Source organism: Lissotriton vulgaris, chromosome 5 (genome assembly GCF_964263255.1).
Source record: "Lissotriton vulgaris chromosome 5, aLisVul1.2, whole genome shotgun sequence".
Taxonomy (NCBI): domain Eukaryota; kingdom Metazoa; phylum Chordata; class Amphibia; order Caudata; family Salamandridae; genus Lissotriton; species Lissotriton vulgaris.
In genome coordinates this window covers 1205897125-1205913684 of record NC_141693.1, presented here as the reverse complement: position 1 = coordinate 1205913684, position 16560 = coordinate 1205897125, and the positions used below count along the sequence as shown (strand labels likewise).

Sequence of the window (16560 nt, the reverse complement as noted above, 5' to 3'; positions counted from 1 at the left end):
GGCCTTGGTTTCTCCATGGGGCTGGAATTTCCGATTTTTAAGGCACAGGGATGTCCCCAGAAACACCCGAAAAATATCTAAGCGGTTGGCTGATTATCGAGGTCTATATCTTGAACCTTTCCCCCTGGCACCAAGTACTGATGATTTGCCATGAAGATCCAAAGTTGGGTATGCACACTGTGACCAATTGTACTTATACTAATTTATCGCGATTGGACTCAATATCTAATATTGTTTACATGGACATTGCTACACTGCTGTTCTCTGTTCATATTGTTTACTTTCATATGATTCAGTCCTATGCATCCTCATTTTCTCGATAAATCTATTGTAAAAAGTTGACATCTTTACTAATGCCATATTATGTATATGATGTATTGCCCTGGACCTTCCTAGGCTCATTTTGCCGGTCAACAATAAAATCTGTTGTGGACAAAAATAATAAGAGTCATAGAATACTTCCAAGCAAGGAAGAATATAAGCAGTTTAGCATGTTCTTATTTGTTACTATTGATACTGCAGGGTCTCTCTGCAGGACGTTTCTTGATCTGATCCTTTTGTAGGTGCTTCTTTAAAGTCATTACTATCTGTGGGTCTGCAAAAACAGGCATCTTCCGCTTACAGTTTACCATGTACAGGTTTGCACTGAGAATCCCCATCTTTTGCAGTTTCTTCTTCACACATGGCAAGGTTAGTCTGACCTACTGCAATAACATTGTGAATTCCATGTGCAGACTTCTCGTGCGCCAACAGAAGACTGAGGTCTCAGTCCCTGAAATTGAGGAAGCGTCTAGTGACCGGTCCATGCTGCTTACTTGGTACCAGTCTCTGGGCATGCGTTATGTGGGATTTCTTGAAGACAAACATGTTGGAGGCCTTCACTCTTTGACCGGACCACTTCCAGGACCCCATTCATCATGAGCAGCTTCTTACCTCAGGTTGCAACATCACCTTCAAATGTAAATTTTCTGCTTGACAGTGTCAATCCACATTAACCAGCTTGTTCTTTCATGTGGTCCATGTGTATCATAAGCGTGTCATGTTGCAAACTGTAATTATATATATATATATATATATATATATATATATATATATATATATATATATATATGGCATTTTTATTGTGCAAGCTTAAACAAAAGGCAGCGGAGCTCTCTACAGGGTCAAGGACAAGCAGAACCTCAGTGTTATAAGAGAGATAGCTTAGTTGCAGACTTAATGCATTCTACACTTTTTAATTTACAGGCTGATTAAATCTTGCAGAGAGAGTGCTGAGAACCATCTTAGATGGTGAGCTTTTCTGCAAGGTAAGCAGAGTGCTGATCAAGATGGTTTTGTAAATGCTGCTGGTTTAGAACATGGGGAGGGCTGGCAAGAGAGCCAATAGAGTAGCAACAGGATGGGGGTGGTTTGATCATATTTCTTCAAACCTTGGATAGAAGTCCATTCAACTGCATGCAGTATGGCCCAGGAGGTGCCAGTGTGGAGTCTGGGAGGTTATGCAGCAGGGCCGTAACACCATTCAGATACGAGAGCATAAGGGCTTGAACAGCATTTATGAAGCTGCTTTCTGGAAGACACTTTCAATTTCTTCAAAAGAGAGAGCTGGAACCCCACTACTGTTGTATTTTTGTCAATATGTTGCTTCAAGGTGAAGTGGGTTTTCAGGAAAAATGCAAGTGACTTCGCATTTGGTGAAAGTTGGGGTTCAAATCACTCAAGGTTCATGATATTAGTATGCACATTTATTCTGCATGCCCAACAGGTCATTCACCTCAGCCCAAACTGTATTGCCACCTGTTCAGGTTAAGCACTTGGTTCAGGGATGTGATTTTTTTCAGCACCCCTTAATATCTTCCTAGGATGAATGAATTGAATGAATGAATTTAGTACTTTTATAGCGCTGTGACCCTACGGGTATCCTGGCGCTTTTGAAAGAAAAGGGAACCTTAATGGAAAAGAGGTCAGGCCGAGTATATTGAAGGCGGAAGGCTAAGATTTTGGAAAGAGCCAAGTTTTCAGGCTCTTACAGAATTCAGTCAGGGTGTCTGATTGTCTTAGGTTCAGGGGGAGTTCAATGTGGTGGGCGCCCGCCTCTGGAATGAATGCCCTCCCTCCAGCCCTGGCCCGTTTAAACCTGGAGACAGACAAAAGGCCGGCACTCGAGGAGCGAAGATTCCGCTTGGGTTGATGCCACCTAAATTTTTCCTGCATGGGAATAGGTCCCAGTTTGTGCACTGCTCTGAAAATCAGACATAAGGACTTAAAATGTATCCTTTACTTAATAGGCAGCCAATGTAGCTCTCTAAGAGCCAAGGTGGAAGATGAACTGCGCGACCTATTGAATGCCAATTTCGCCGCTGCAGACTGTACTCTCTGCAAGCCCTGGATGATGCAACATGGGGCGCCCGAGTACAGAGAGTTACAATAATCCAGCCTGCTTAATACTGTGCTTCTTACCACCTCCTGGCGAGAGTCCATTAGTAGTAGCGGTAGTATTTTTCGCAGCAGCCGTATCAAGGAAAAGCATACATTAGCAGTCTTATTTGCATGAGACTCCATCTGGAGGTTATCATCGATCCAAACCCCCAGGTTGCGTACCTTCTTGTCCGGCGCTATAGGTCCCTCCTCAGGAGTGAGTTTGAGTTCACAAGGTAGAGGTTTAGGTATCCTTGCGGAGGAGCAATACAGCACCTCGGTCTTTCCGCTATTACACTGAAGGGAATTTCTCCTGAGCCAGCCAGCCGTGCATTGCATGCACTGCTGGAAGGTATCCAGGGAGATTGCGTGTTCACCTTCTAAGGAGAACGCCAACTGAGTATCATCAGCATAGTTAGCTAGGCTAACTCCAAAAGATTTAATAAGAAGAAGCAAGGGCTGCAGATATATATTAAACAAAATGGGGCTGATCGCAGAGCCCTGCGGCACTCCATATATTACCGCCGATTTACTAGAGGAAAATGGTGCTAAGGACACAACGTGCTGTCTCCCCGTCAAGTAAGACTGGATCCATTGCAGTGCTCGCCCCTTCACCCCCAGCCTCCTAAGTCTCTCCACTAGTATAGAGTGGTTTACCTTGTCGAATGCTGCCGACATATCGAGAAGCACTAAAACCATGACATTCCCGTTGTCGGCACGCATTTGCAGGTTATCCATCATGGTGACAAGCGCCGTCTCAGTCCCATGGCCCGGTCGAAACCCAAATTGGTCTTTGTCAAGTAATAGATTTTCTTCCACAAAACACGACAGTGTCCCACTGAATGCCTTCTCCAGGATTTTGACCGGATAGGGCAAAAGAGAAATTGGTCTGAAACTGGCCAGGACTAGTGAATCGAGGGTAGGTTTCTTAATCAGCGGGGTCACCACCGCCTGTTTCCAGCAGTCCGGGACAGTTCCCTCCAACAGTGATTGATTACAAATCTGCCTCAGCTACGGGAGGGTTTCTTTGCCAAAAGTCTTCCAGACTTTTTGGGGGAGGGGGGGGGGGGGGGGGGAAATCAAGGGGAGATCCTGATGTGACACTGTGCGCCAAACTGTTAAAAACATCAGCAGTAAACGCGGGAAATCATCCAGGTCTGCTTGCTGAAGAAAATCTTCTTCCCCCAGTAGTTCCAAGTCATCAAGGCCTTCATTATTAGGATGAAGAGTGTTAATTTTTATAATTTTATCCTGAAAATAATGAGAAATATCATCACATATTTTTTGTGATGCTACTACCTTATTATTTAGACATGTCGGAGCAGACAGGTCTTTGATGGTTTTAAAAAGAGCTTTTTGCTCCATTCGGCGCTTGTGTAATGGAGGTGGCATAGAATTCAGCCTTAGTTTTGAGAATAAGTACTTTATATTTCAATAGTATTAGTCTCAATTCTTTTTTGCCTTCCTCAGTGTATCCCCTTCTCCATTTCCTTTCCGCCTGCTTGCGGAGCGTGCGGAGCCGTTTCAGCTCTTCGTTGTATCAATGGGCCGTAATTTTATTCCTTTTTTGTATCTTCTTTACAGGAATTATCTGATCTAAAGAATCTGTAATATAGCTGGTGTAGATTTTATAGTTCTCTTCAACAGTCATCCTAGAAGAAGGACAATTATCTCCCTTATCACATAAGAGTGAGCCCGACTTGTCCAATTTTGCCCAGTCCCTACCACTTCTGTAGGAATTCTGCTTGTTATTTTTGGCCTTTGGGCAGGGCTGCTTAATCTCAAACTGAATGAGGTGGTGGTCCGTCCAAGTCTGGGGTAGTATATTTAGTATCTTGGAGGAGTCCTGATTGGCAAACAGTAAGTCTAGTATGTGGCCCCCTTGATGCGTGGCCCGTTCCACTAGCTGTACGAGATTCAGGTTAGCATATGTGTGATTTAGGTCTCTCAGATGGTTGATTGAAATCTCCCAGTACAATCATCTTAGTATGTGTCAAGGTTAGGTTGGTAATGATATCTAGGAGGTTATGATATTGCGTGTTGCTGCCAGGGGGTCTATAGCATAGCAATCCTGACAATAGGTTACCCCCAGGATCAAACCTGAGTAGATGCAGGTGCCCCGAGATAAATTGTTAAAAGAGAGCTAGGTTACAGCAGAGTTAGATAAGCTGGTGAGACAAGTAAGTGCACCTTGTCCTGTTTAGTCCTCATATGGTTGGACAAAGCAAATATAATCCCCGTCAGACTGTGGTATTGGAGGCCACCACTCCATCGGTGTGTGGCCCCGTCAATCTGCAAAGTTTACTGCTTCCCCAAAGCACCGTCCTCAGAACTGCTCCGGGACACGCAGCCCCCCCGGCAACTCTTCACGTACCCCTAACCCCCCCCCCCCCCAGGTGGAGTGGCCTCTTCTTGAGGTCACCACCGGACATTGACCGCCGGACCCCGCTCTTCGAACTACTCCCTTCGTTCTGCTGCCCCAACACCGTTTTTCAAAGGTAACCCGGTCCTGAAGATGATCTTTACTAATGAGGATCCAAACGTCCTCGACCCCTCAGCTCATTAAATAGCACATCCCCCAATGTGGCTCATCTGAATCATCCTTTCAAACCAGAAACTTTTGCATTGTTACTTAACTTGAGCCACATTGATCTTTCGATTCACTGTATATTTTGAACACACTTTCACACCATGCGCCGTTCATGCTGAACACAATTGTCACTTGCATCGCCACCTTTGTGTCACTTGCACATACCTAGCACCAAGTCCAATTCGAGTTGTTTTGTTATTTATGTACAGTGCTGCTACAACTGTGTTTCCTATTATTATTTGTTCTCAGATTATACAATGCCATGAGCACGTTCCAAAACGTATTGAGTCTCCTTGTTTCTGTTCTCGTAATGCTTTTCGCATGCATGTCTAATTATCTCTAAAGTAATACCAGTTGGGATATTGTCTGTTTATTTTTTATTTATTTTTTTCAGCACCTACCTGAGGCATAACTACTAAAAATGTAACTACTGCTATTCGTCAAAAACAGACTACAGCTTGTCCAACCTAGCTCAACTATATGAACTTACAGATTCAAACTAACTTTCACTCAATGCCAAGTCACACAGATTCACCATGAACATTGATCTCACTCTTAAAGAACATTCCACCAAGAAAAACTAAAAAGGCCTGGTACCAGCTCTCTACACTAAAGAAAGTAAAAATATTCTTAACATAATTGATTTCAGAACTTCTGGCCAAGCTCTTACACAATTTCACCCGGATGGTGGCACCACTATGCTCCATAGCCTAAAAGACGCCATACTTGCCTCTATTAAGGACATTGTATATGCATCAGCATGCATCACCTCCTGCCTGAAAAACTATGACCACATCAACTCCTATCATGACTGAACTCCACTGGCTGCCATTGCCAGTCCACCATCTTCAAAACGAGCTGCATTACCTCAAAAGCCATCACTTATGCCTATGTGACTGACCAGCTTTGCAACTCCTATGGCGTTCGGAAAATCCACAGCAAGGACACTGTCAGACTGGAGGTAAAAAACTGCAGAAAACAATGCAACAGGCCAAAGACATTCATGGCATCCATGAGGACTGCCCCAACCTTGTTCCAATTTAAGAAAGAGCCGTTAACACACCTCTTTAAAGAACACTACAATACGATAGAGCAACAGTCCAAGCTTGCTCTTAAAACCCAGCTCCGTATTGAAAATCCATTACCTTCAAATAAGACAATCTAGAAAAAAAGTACATTCCATAAACCAAGACACTGTGCTTTGTTCCAATTAAGAACTGCTCCTTCACACCTCAAGTAAAAACTATCTTAAGATTAATCTCCACAGAAAAACCGAAATCCTCTGCACAAATCTGTTCAACCACTTCGTCCACAATTTACAGCTCGCTTTCCCTGGGTAGTCATTAGCCGTGGTCTATAATTCAAAGGTCTCTTCGAATAACGTTAGTTCAAACCTCACCTATGGCTTCTACTAAAACACATAATGGTGGCATCTCTTCTTAAGTTGTACAGTCACCTAATCCTCACATCTTCTATTGTTTATTAACTGTAGATGCTATTGCACCTGATGGAGTCATTGTTGTACGGTAGGGTCATGTAAAAGCAAACAATAAAACACATACATCCTGAGGTGTAATTCTCAGTGTGCAGCTTGAGATCTCTTTGCGCAAACAAAGCAACGCCTGTCACCAGGTCTCTTAGCTCCAGGTACTAGTTGCCATGTAGTCTTATTGCTAATGCGAAGGCGAGTCACCCGGTTGCATTTCTATGGGCACCTTCGGTCAGGAGGCCTGATCCATCCCCGAATGCTTGTCAGGAGTGCATTCCAAAGGGCCCACTCCACACATTATACATGGGGTTTCATTCCTCAGTGCACAACATGGCAGAATGTCTTACTCCCTAGGACACAATCAATGGAGTTCAGTCATAAGGACACCGTCAATAGGTCTGATTATTTTCAGTGCCACCTGTCAGGGGCATTGTTTCTTAAAGCACACTTATTATTAGGTTTCTTTCAAGAGGGCAAAGCCTATCAAGGGGTCTTATTCCACTGGACACCTTAGGACACGGACCTTAACTCTGCCTGATAGGGGTATCATTCTCTGCGGCATAACTAGGTAGTGCAACTCAATCCTCAGGCCACTGCACCTTAATGGTTTTCACTGCTCGGTGCACCGCCTCTCAAAGGACCCATGCCACTATCAGGGATCCATTCCTCGGTACACTGCCTATCAATATGTCTGAATCCTCGGTCGATAGTCTGGAAATAGGACTCAATTCTCAAAGCACAGCCTGTCACTAGGTTTCAATCTTCAAGGCAGTGCCTCTCACACGGTGTCGTTCCCCGGGACACCATCTGTACTAAAGTCGTAACTCTTAGGACTCCGTCGGTCAAATAGATAGAGCTTCTTAGAGACCATAGTTACATCGTTTCACTGGGGCTCATTCCTCAAGGCATTATCGGAGAGTGGGTGGTAATTCCATCAGGATTCAGCCTGTCAGGGCTTCTTACTCTTCAACGCAACCATCAGCTGCCTGTGATCTCATTCCCAAAGGAATGCCCTTTAACTGGCAGACGTTCTTCAGAGCACCGCCCTTCCCCAGGTCTCATTAATTCCTCATTGGCACCAATATTCAGGGTTCCCGATCTTTCAAAATTGCCTGTACTGCCACTGAACTCATTCCTCAAGTTGTCTCCGGTCAGAGGTGTTCACCTTCCACATATTAATGTCTGTCTGTCTGTCTGTTAAAAGCCTCGTTCTCATGACACTGCATACCAGGGGCTCACGTTCCTCACCGTACATACACATTGTAGATGCCGCCCCCCGCTCTCCAAAGCATTGCTTCACCTGGGAAGGGACTCATCAGTATACTACACCGACTGTCAGAGGTTCGAGCCCTCAGGTAGCTGTCTATTAACGAGTCCTCCTCTTTGGCCCCATCTGCCCCGCCCCACTGCACTCTTACTCCAGGATCTTACTCTACCTTGCACTCTTCCGGGTTATCATAACTAGCCATTCCAAACAACAAGTTGCCATTTCTCTTGCCCTCCTCCCACTTTCCCTCTTGCCCCACTCACATGGTCCGCTCCGCTGTTGGCGCTGTGGAAACACACGGAACTGAAGGTGTATCCAGAAATGGAAGCCGCCATGATGGAAACCCCCCTCCCTCCCACAATGCAACGCGCTCAACAGAACGCACGCACCCGCGGTTCACTCACTTCCTGACCGGACGGTGGCTTTGTGGGAAATGGTGTTCCTGGATGCGGCCGAAACTTCTTTATATTAACGAAGAGGAAAGATGTGTAAGTAAAGTAGCTCGTGTGCATTTTCCTATGTAATGAGATCGCCCGCGGTCTATGGGGACTGTGCTAAAGGTGAAGTAGAAACTCTACGACAGCGACAGGTCTATTAATTCAACATTAAATACTTGACCTCAGTGGTCGAAGTGGGGGGCGGGGGGAATAGGCGGAGAATCAGGGGTGGGAATGATCCGAGGATTGGCTCAGTGGGCGGAGTCAGAGGTGTGGCCAGATTGCACGTCCCAATTTGTAGTATTTGATTTGCATTTGACTGCCCAGTTTATCATAATACTAATTTCAACCAATGGTTACAAATGATTATTTAATGTTTAATATGAGATACTGTGTGGTAAATAAAGAAAAACACCAGGTAGGTTGAAGTGCTGTTTTTTTCCACATCAAGGCTGGGCCATCAGAGCAGAGCAGCGACAGCTCTCAATCAGGACAGCCAACAGCCTCAACTGGAATTCTTGTACAGAACATCTAAGCTGTAATGTTCTGCACCAGCAACATTATTAACAACAAGCATTAGCTACTACATGGGACTTTCCTTTAACACGTTCCAAATAAAAAAAAAAAAACAGTATAATAAGCTGAAAAGAGAACAGAAGGATGATGGAGGAGAAGAAAGGAGCCCAAAGAAAGAAAGCAAGAGTAAGAAATGCCGCTGACCGCGCGACCCGCAGGGGAGCATGGGCGGGGCAGCGCCTTAGTCCCACCCGACCAGCGAGCAGAGCATCCGATTTGCGCCCCTCCCTGTGTCCACCTCCCTATCACGAGCCAGAGGGGAGGGCTCACCTGGGAGGAGGGGCGCCCCTACAGTATTTAGCATACAGCGCCTTAGCTCGGCCTCTCTTGTCCTCCGGATTCTCCCGCGGCTCTGCGCTGTTCCTGTCCGGCCTTAGTGTGGCCGTCTTGCGCCTGCCTGCCTCGCTGGTCTTGCGTCGGGTTTTTCCGCGGTGAGTGCTGTGTTCAGGGGTCCGCTTGCGGGGGTTCTGCGGTGGAGGGGCTCAGAGCGGGAGGAGGCGAGGAGCGGAGGTTTTCTGGGACGTTTGTTGTCCCCAATGCCGAGCTGCGGTTTGTGTGGCCTGGGGGGCCGAAGGAGAGCGTGCCGGACAGTGTCTGTTCATTCTGGGCATTTATCTGTTTTTAATTAATGCTAGAAACCCTATTTTTAAGATCTTTTCAAGACGAAGGGCACGCGCTAGGTATCTATATACGGCTGTGACGGACTTCCGGTTTTGGGGACTGGCGGCGTTTTGGGAGTTGGTACGTTTGAATTGTGCCTTAATATAGGAGTGTATGGTTGCCCACGGTAGGCTCTATCCACTCTTCGCTGGTATGCTCAACCAGCTGAGACCGTTGTTCTATCCCAGGAGGCACGTGGACTGACGGTTGTTTTTTGATCGATCGCTCCCTGTAACTCCATTTGCTCCCCACTTATTATCGTTTGTGAACTTTGAGCTCGTTTCATTTCTTTTTATATTCAAAATAGCGCCTTAGTCCCACCCGACCAGCGAGCAGAGCATCCGATTTGCGCCCCTCCCTGTGTCCACCTCCCTATCACGAGCCAGAGGGGAGGGCTCACCTGGGAGGAGGGGCGCCCCTACAGTATTTAGCACTACAGCGCCTTAGCTCGGCCTCTCTTGTCCTCTGGATTCTCCCGCGGCTCGGCGCTGTTCCCACCCTGATCCCTGACCCAGCAGCAGAGCGGCGGTGCAAGTTTTGAATGTTATAATGGTCTAGTTTTGTGTTGCAGGCGGAGTCACAGGGCGATCTGGAAGCAGACGGGTACAGTAAGGGTACCTCTGCGGCAGAAGGGTACAGTAAGGGTACCTCTGCCTGGCACAGTAAGGGTGCCTGAGCCAAGGACCAGGAGCCGAAGGAGGTTCCTGGAAACCGCGACGGCGCCCCGTTAGTCCTTCGGCCGGTCGGGGGGCCTGAACCGACCAGGGGTGTGCCACACCGCTCCGCCCTGACAGGGGGGGCGGGAGTATAACGAAATGGTAAAGTGCTGCACCGTCAGAGCATCGACTCGCCGTGCAAGATGGCTCCTTAGGCATGCGGGACAGCGAGGGGCTGCCTGCTTTGGATCGCCTGTAAGATGACCCACCATAACGTCATACCTTTGTTGTGTGAAATAAACCTGCAACTTTCTTTCCCACAAATATGTCTCCTGAGTTTCCTTGGTGGGAAGTGTAAGTGTGGATCTGTCAAGCGGGGGGAGCGCATGGCGGTGTGGGCACTAAGAAAACAAGACCGAAAGCGTAAACAGAAGACTAAGTTCTATACCGATGAGGAATGCTTCTATATCGAGCACTGCGCCTCAGAGCTAGTTGCCCCGCACAATCTAAACCCAACTCAGAACGAGCACAAGGCCTGGAGGAAAGTTTGCCCACACAATCTATACTCTTCTCACAAGTTTCATCTCCAGAAGGAGTGCAAAGAATGGTGCTCTTCGCCAATAGGGATTTATTCCACCTCTGCCCAATGATGAGCTTTACAGAGTTCCCTCTCACATCTGCAACTTTGATCGGTGAACTGAATTTGGGAGAGCCCTTCTTAACATGACCAGGTTTCTTCACACAAACATAAGTTAGATTTTTTTTTAATCTGAGCCCGACTTACTTGTCGTCTGACACTCTCATCAGTCCAATGTTTACCTTTGATCCACTAACTCATCCAAGCTGGACAAATGGTCGTAGAAGACCTGCGACCACGTAGCAACTCAAAATGTGACACACCAGTGGTTGAGTGAGGGGTGGTGCGGTAGAACCACAGCATACTCCTCACAGAATTAGCAACAACACATTTGTTAGCTAGAGCCCACTGTATACATTTGCCAAGCACACTGTTCATTCATTCAACTAGGCCATTAGTCTGAGGATGGTAAAGTGAACTTTGGAGATGTTTGATACCACAAGTATGAAGTAAACTCTCAAACTCTGAAGAAACAAACTGGGCCCCATTGTTTGGTACAAGAAATTCAGAGAAACCTTCCTTTAAGAATACATCATTGAGGAAATGTTACTGCTGTTCTAGCATTCACTTCCTTAACAAATTTGACCTCAGAGACCACTTAGAGTAATAATCCATAAGGACCAAAGCAAATGTTGATGAAGAATTAAGTGCATTAGGTATTTGGGGATAGATGTAGTTCAGAAACTCAAATCATTCCCGAAGGTAAACTTTGACAAAGTAACATCTAGAGTTAGGGCACAACTACAGAAATGGGACTCACTACCTCTATCCGTTCTAGGAAAGTCAAACTTGCTAAAAATTGTTATTTTGCCGAAATATATACGTTTTTATTCAACTCAATTCCTTTGGAGTTCAAGAAGGACTGGATAACCAAGGTCCAAGGTCAATTCACTAGCTTTATCTGGGCTAAAAAAAAGACCCCGAATAGCTTGGCGAAAGCTTAGGGCAAATAAAAGGAAAATGGAGGGATTACTAGTCCAGATCTTCTGCAATACCAGAGAGCGTTTCACTTAAAAAATTTCAGGAAGCTATTGGGCGATACCACCTCTTTTGCACCATTATTCCATGCATTGACCTTAAATTTTCAGTCCCAATCAAGGTTCTTTCTCTTTAAAATTGGAGACCCGAAATTCTTCAAAAAAGTGAAACTAGTATACCCTACTAGCAGCTTGTAAAGTTTGGCATCAAATAAGAGTGATACTACAAATCCCCTATTATAGCACTTATGCCCTAATATGGAACTCACCTGGGACACCAGCCTGCCTACAATATGTTCTTGCAGTTCCGATCCAAGCAAAGGGGATCGAGAGATGGGGGAAACTGCTAGAGGGATCGGAATTAATATCATGGCAAAAGCTGGAGGACATAACTGAGGGGGGTGTCTCCAAATTCAAATGATATCAACTATTAAGTTGGGCCAAATCATTAATAAAAGGAAGGAATGGCAATGAACACTTTGAACGTAAAGTTATTTCTACCTCTTTGGGTTGGAAAGAAATTGCCAAATGGTATTGGATACTTGTTCAACCTCATGAGGACTCTCAGCCATGGTTTAAATCAGTTTGGAGGAAGGAGCTGCCGTGCTACGATCTTGATACTTTATGGCAAGTATCTCTGTCTTTTTTATGGCAAAATGTTACGTCTGCACTTCTAAGGAAAAACCATTTGTTTACTATTCATAAAGCGTATTGGACCCCGCAAAGGCTATCCAAAATTGGTTCCAGAGGAGTGAAGTGCCTAAAGTGCGGGCACGTTGAAGCAGACAAGATACATATGTTCTGGCAGTGTCCTTCCATCCAAACCTTCTGGGGAAAAGTGGGTGAGACGATTTCCAGTATTATGGGCAATGAACTCAAGTTGAGTCTCCCACAGTCAATTTTTGGTGTAACACCAGTTGAAGTTGTAATAATCAATGTATCTAAACACCATAAAACTCTTCTATTTTTGTTAATTTTATTGGCGCATAGGGAGTTGTGCATTAAGTGGATCTTGCCTGTTCCCCCGGTGGAGTGTGAATGGCTTAACTCGATACATAGGATCGCAAAATTAGATAGGGCAACACGCAACACAAAAAAATTTGGAATGTATGTGGTGACTGGTGCAAAAGTAGGCAAACATAAAAAAAATTGACTACTGCCGAAAGTATTGTTTTTCTATTTTATTATCTAAAGTAGCAATCTTCTTTTCTCTATGTTTTTCCTTGCTTCTTTTTTCTTTTTCTCCTTTTAGTTAAGAATTTAGTCCTATGATTATGTGATAGCTACACAAGCCAGTAAGTCCAAAATGGTCTGGACTGAAATTCCTGGTGCAGATTTTCCGTATGTACTGTTATAATGGAGAAAGAGAATCAAAATGAGGGAGACAAGAGAGGTGTAAAAGGTTTTGACTTATTTGAGGGTCCGAGTTGTCTAGTACATCCACTCTGTAAAAGGAGTGATTGGATCCCCTCATATATTGGGGTACCCAAAACTGGAAGTTAAAACCTTCCTTTCTTGTCATTCTCTCCCCTTTTTTTGCATCTCAAATCTATAGTGGCTAAATACAAATGAGGACAAAAAAAAAAGAATCAAGAGCATGGAAAGGCCACAATGTCTAACCCCAACTTTACCCATGGTGCAGAAGGCAATTCTATAGGAGAAAGAGGGGGAGTGCGCAACGTAGCAGCTTTATCACATCTGGAACAAACCACACAAGATTTAACAAACTCATCAACTATACTATCCATGGAAGGCCACCAAAACAACAAAGCACTCTTTTTTTGTCAATGTGGCACCAAAGTGTCCCTCATGAGCATGTCTGACTAAAGCTGCCCTTAGAGTGAGGGGAGGAAAAAGCTTGTCACCCCTAAGCAACAAACCATCTTCAATGGTAAGTTCATCTGCTACTTGCAAAAATGTTTTAAAATCAAAAGTCAAATTCCTCTCCTTAGGCCAACCCTTCTTAACAAATTCCGTGACCTTAGTCAAAGAAACATCAGAATTAAGAGCCTTGCGCCATTCATCTTCTGAAATTGCACACAACTGAAGAAGGTCAACTTCTGCAACAATAAATTCTTCCTTGTCCTTTTCTTCTATGTCTGGTTCAGCTTCCACAATGTCAGAGGAACGGGAAAGAAAATCTGTGCACCCATTTTTGGAACATGGAATGTATTCTGCAGAGAAGTCAAACTGAAGAAGCTTAGACGACAACCGTGCAATCCTGGGAGTGAAGCTCCTGACATTCTCCCCGCTAAGAATGAAAACTAAGGGCTTGTGATCTGTTTGAAGGCAGAACTTCCTTCCCTAAATGAAGTTCCTGAACTTTATCACGGCCCACCAGCACACCAACAGTTCTTTCTCTATCACAGAATATTTCATTTCTGAGGGAGAAAGAACCCTGGAGGCAAATCCAATGGTCCTGATCTCTCCCCCCTTCCTCTGAGAGTGAACTGCTCCCAATCCGACGTTCCTGGCATCGACTGTGAGAGTACAGGTAAGAGAAGGTTCACAGTGTTTAAGAACCATTGGCGACACCTGTTGTTTCACCCATCCAAACATATTTTGGCACTCTCTGCTCCATTCAAACGCAACACCTTTCATCAACATTTGTGACAATGGCCTTAACTTGCTTGCAAAATCTTGAATGAAACGTGAATAAAATTCACATAGCCCGAGAAAGGACTTTAGAGCAGCTTTATCAGAAGGAGCCTTAGATTTAACTATGGAGTCAACCAGACTAGACTTAGGAAGGATCCCATTCTCATTCACTAAATGCCCTAAATATTCAACTTCTTTTGCCATAAAAACACATTTGTCTCTGCACAAAACAACACCATTTGCTTGAAATGTTGATAGTACTTTTTTCAGGATGACATCATGTGTGACTCTATTGGGAGCAAAAACAAGGACATTGTTTTGAAAAACAGACAACCCATCAATCCCCTTCAGAATTTTGGACATAAGACGCTGAAAAACTGATGCTGATGAGGCTAGTCCAAACGACATTCTCACATATTGGAACATGCCAAAAGGGGAAACAAATGCAGTAAGGGGTCTTGATTCTGATGCTAATTCTACCTAATATCTACATATGGATCTACACACATTTCTGGATTGCCTACAACAACTCCATCATCATGTTCAACAACTACCATGTTACTCAAATCTTTGGTAACAGCTTCTTCTTCATCTTCAAACCTGGTTTAATCAATAACACATTTTACTGAAGTAGGTTTCGAACGTGTGCTGCTTCTACCAGTCTGACATACCTTTGCGAAGTGACCCAACTTATTACATAACTTACAAGTAACAAATCTTGCCGGACACTTGGTGCCAGCAGCATGTGGTTTATATCCACACCTGAAGCAAATTTTGCTTCTTGAAAAGAAAGCATTTTGTTTTTCACAAACATTTTTTCTATCAGACATTTTGTTATCCACAGTATTTGTGTCCTTTACTTTAACAGCAGAGACTGGTTCGCTTTTTTTCTCCTCTAACTCTTTAGCCAACAATTGTGATGTCTCAATACTTTTTGCCACCTTGATGGTTTCCTCAAGAGTGGGATTACCCATAGAAAGCAGTTTCTGTTTGATCATTTTGTGAGAGCAATGACTAATGAACTGGTCACAAACAAGTTGGTCAGCAAAATTCTCAAACTGGAATTCCGATATAAGTCTTCTGAGGGCAGTAATGTAACCATCAGAATCTTCCCCTGTGTTTTGTGTTCGCAAAAAGAACTTGTGATGGAGTACAACTAAGCTGGATTGTACGTCAAATCTGGTTTGTAATTTCTTTAATGTTTCCTGATATTCATCAAGTGGATTTTCTTTGTCAACAGGTGGAGTAGGAAGATGTTTCAAAATAGCTCTACCCTCAAAACCCAAGGAGTGTAACAGTAAGTATTTTCTGCTTTCTTCCCTGAACCTCGTTGCTCCGATAGCACCAAGGTAAGTCTCAAACCTTCATACCACTGCCTCCATTTAATGGGTGGATCACCAGGTGTCTCTAAAAAAGGTGGCAGTGGTGAAAGTGCTTGCATGACTGCAGCAAGCTAATTCGTACATGTTGGAGCTAATGAAGATGCAAACAAAAATAGTGAAACAGTAGTCCACCCTTAACAGACACAATGAGAAAATAATGGAAGCAGAATGTAAAGCAAATGCCGGCAATACGATAGTTCAGAACTATTAAGATAGTTCTACAACTTGGCTGTACACCTGAATAAAGTCTTCAATGTTAATATATTAATGTAAAGTTAATAGTGTGCCAGCATATCAGCAAAGAACTGTGCACATCAGCGATGACTAGCCAGTTGTGCATTCCATTAGAACTCTTTTTTTAAAAAATTTGTGGAGTGGTGTGGCTCACTGGTTAGAGGCTGCAGACCCGGGAGCAAAGGACGGCCCGGGACCAGGGTTCAATTCCCGATGCGGCAGGGTCGTGGACCAGGGTCAGCGGACTCGATAATTCTCACCTCGGTGCCTACTCTAACCAGGGATCACACTCTGCAACTCTGGGCATTAGCTTGCCTCATCTCCACAACGGCCCCCCACATACGCCGGGGATGCCTGGTTTCACCTTGGAGATACCCAGTAGGGACCATCTCACAGGGAAAGCCAGGACGGGTTCCCCAGCGGTCTACTGCGCAGAGATACTCCTCCGGAAGTCGATTCTAGCGCATTACACACCCACAATTAATTAATTAATTAATTAATTAATTATGCTGTGTGCATCAGCGATGTCTATGTAGCTGTGCATGTAGATTTGAATATTAATATGCTGCTCACATCAGCAATGACTTTTAGGCTGTGCGCATTGAAATACATAAGTAACAGAGAAGGTGAGAGGCAAGG

At 44.6% G+C, this 16560-nt stretch overlaps 1 protein-coding gene across 1 annotated transcript in view; it reads right to left on the bottom strand.

The window, feature by feature from the left end:
• ABRAXAS2 (abraxas 2, BRISC complex subunit) overlaps positions 1 to 8345 on the bottom strand; it is a 260260-nt gene extending 251915 nt beyond the window's left edge. The window contains exon 1 of the mRNA XM_086923005.1: positions 8028 to 8345. Within this exon, the coding sequence (XP_086779131.1) occupies positions 8028 to 8099 (72 nt within the window). The 5' untranslated portion in view covers positions 8100 to 8345. The remainder of the gene's footprint in view (positions 1 to 8027) is intronic.
• Positions 8346 to 16560: the final 8215 nt, after the last annotated feature.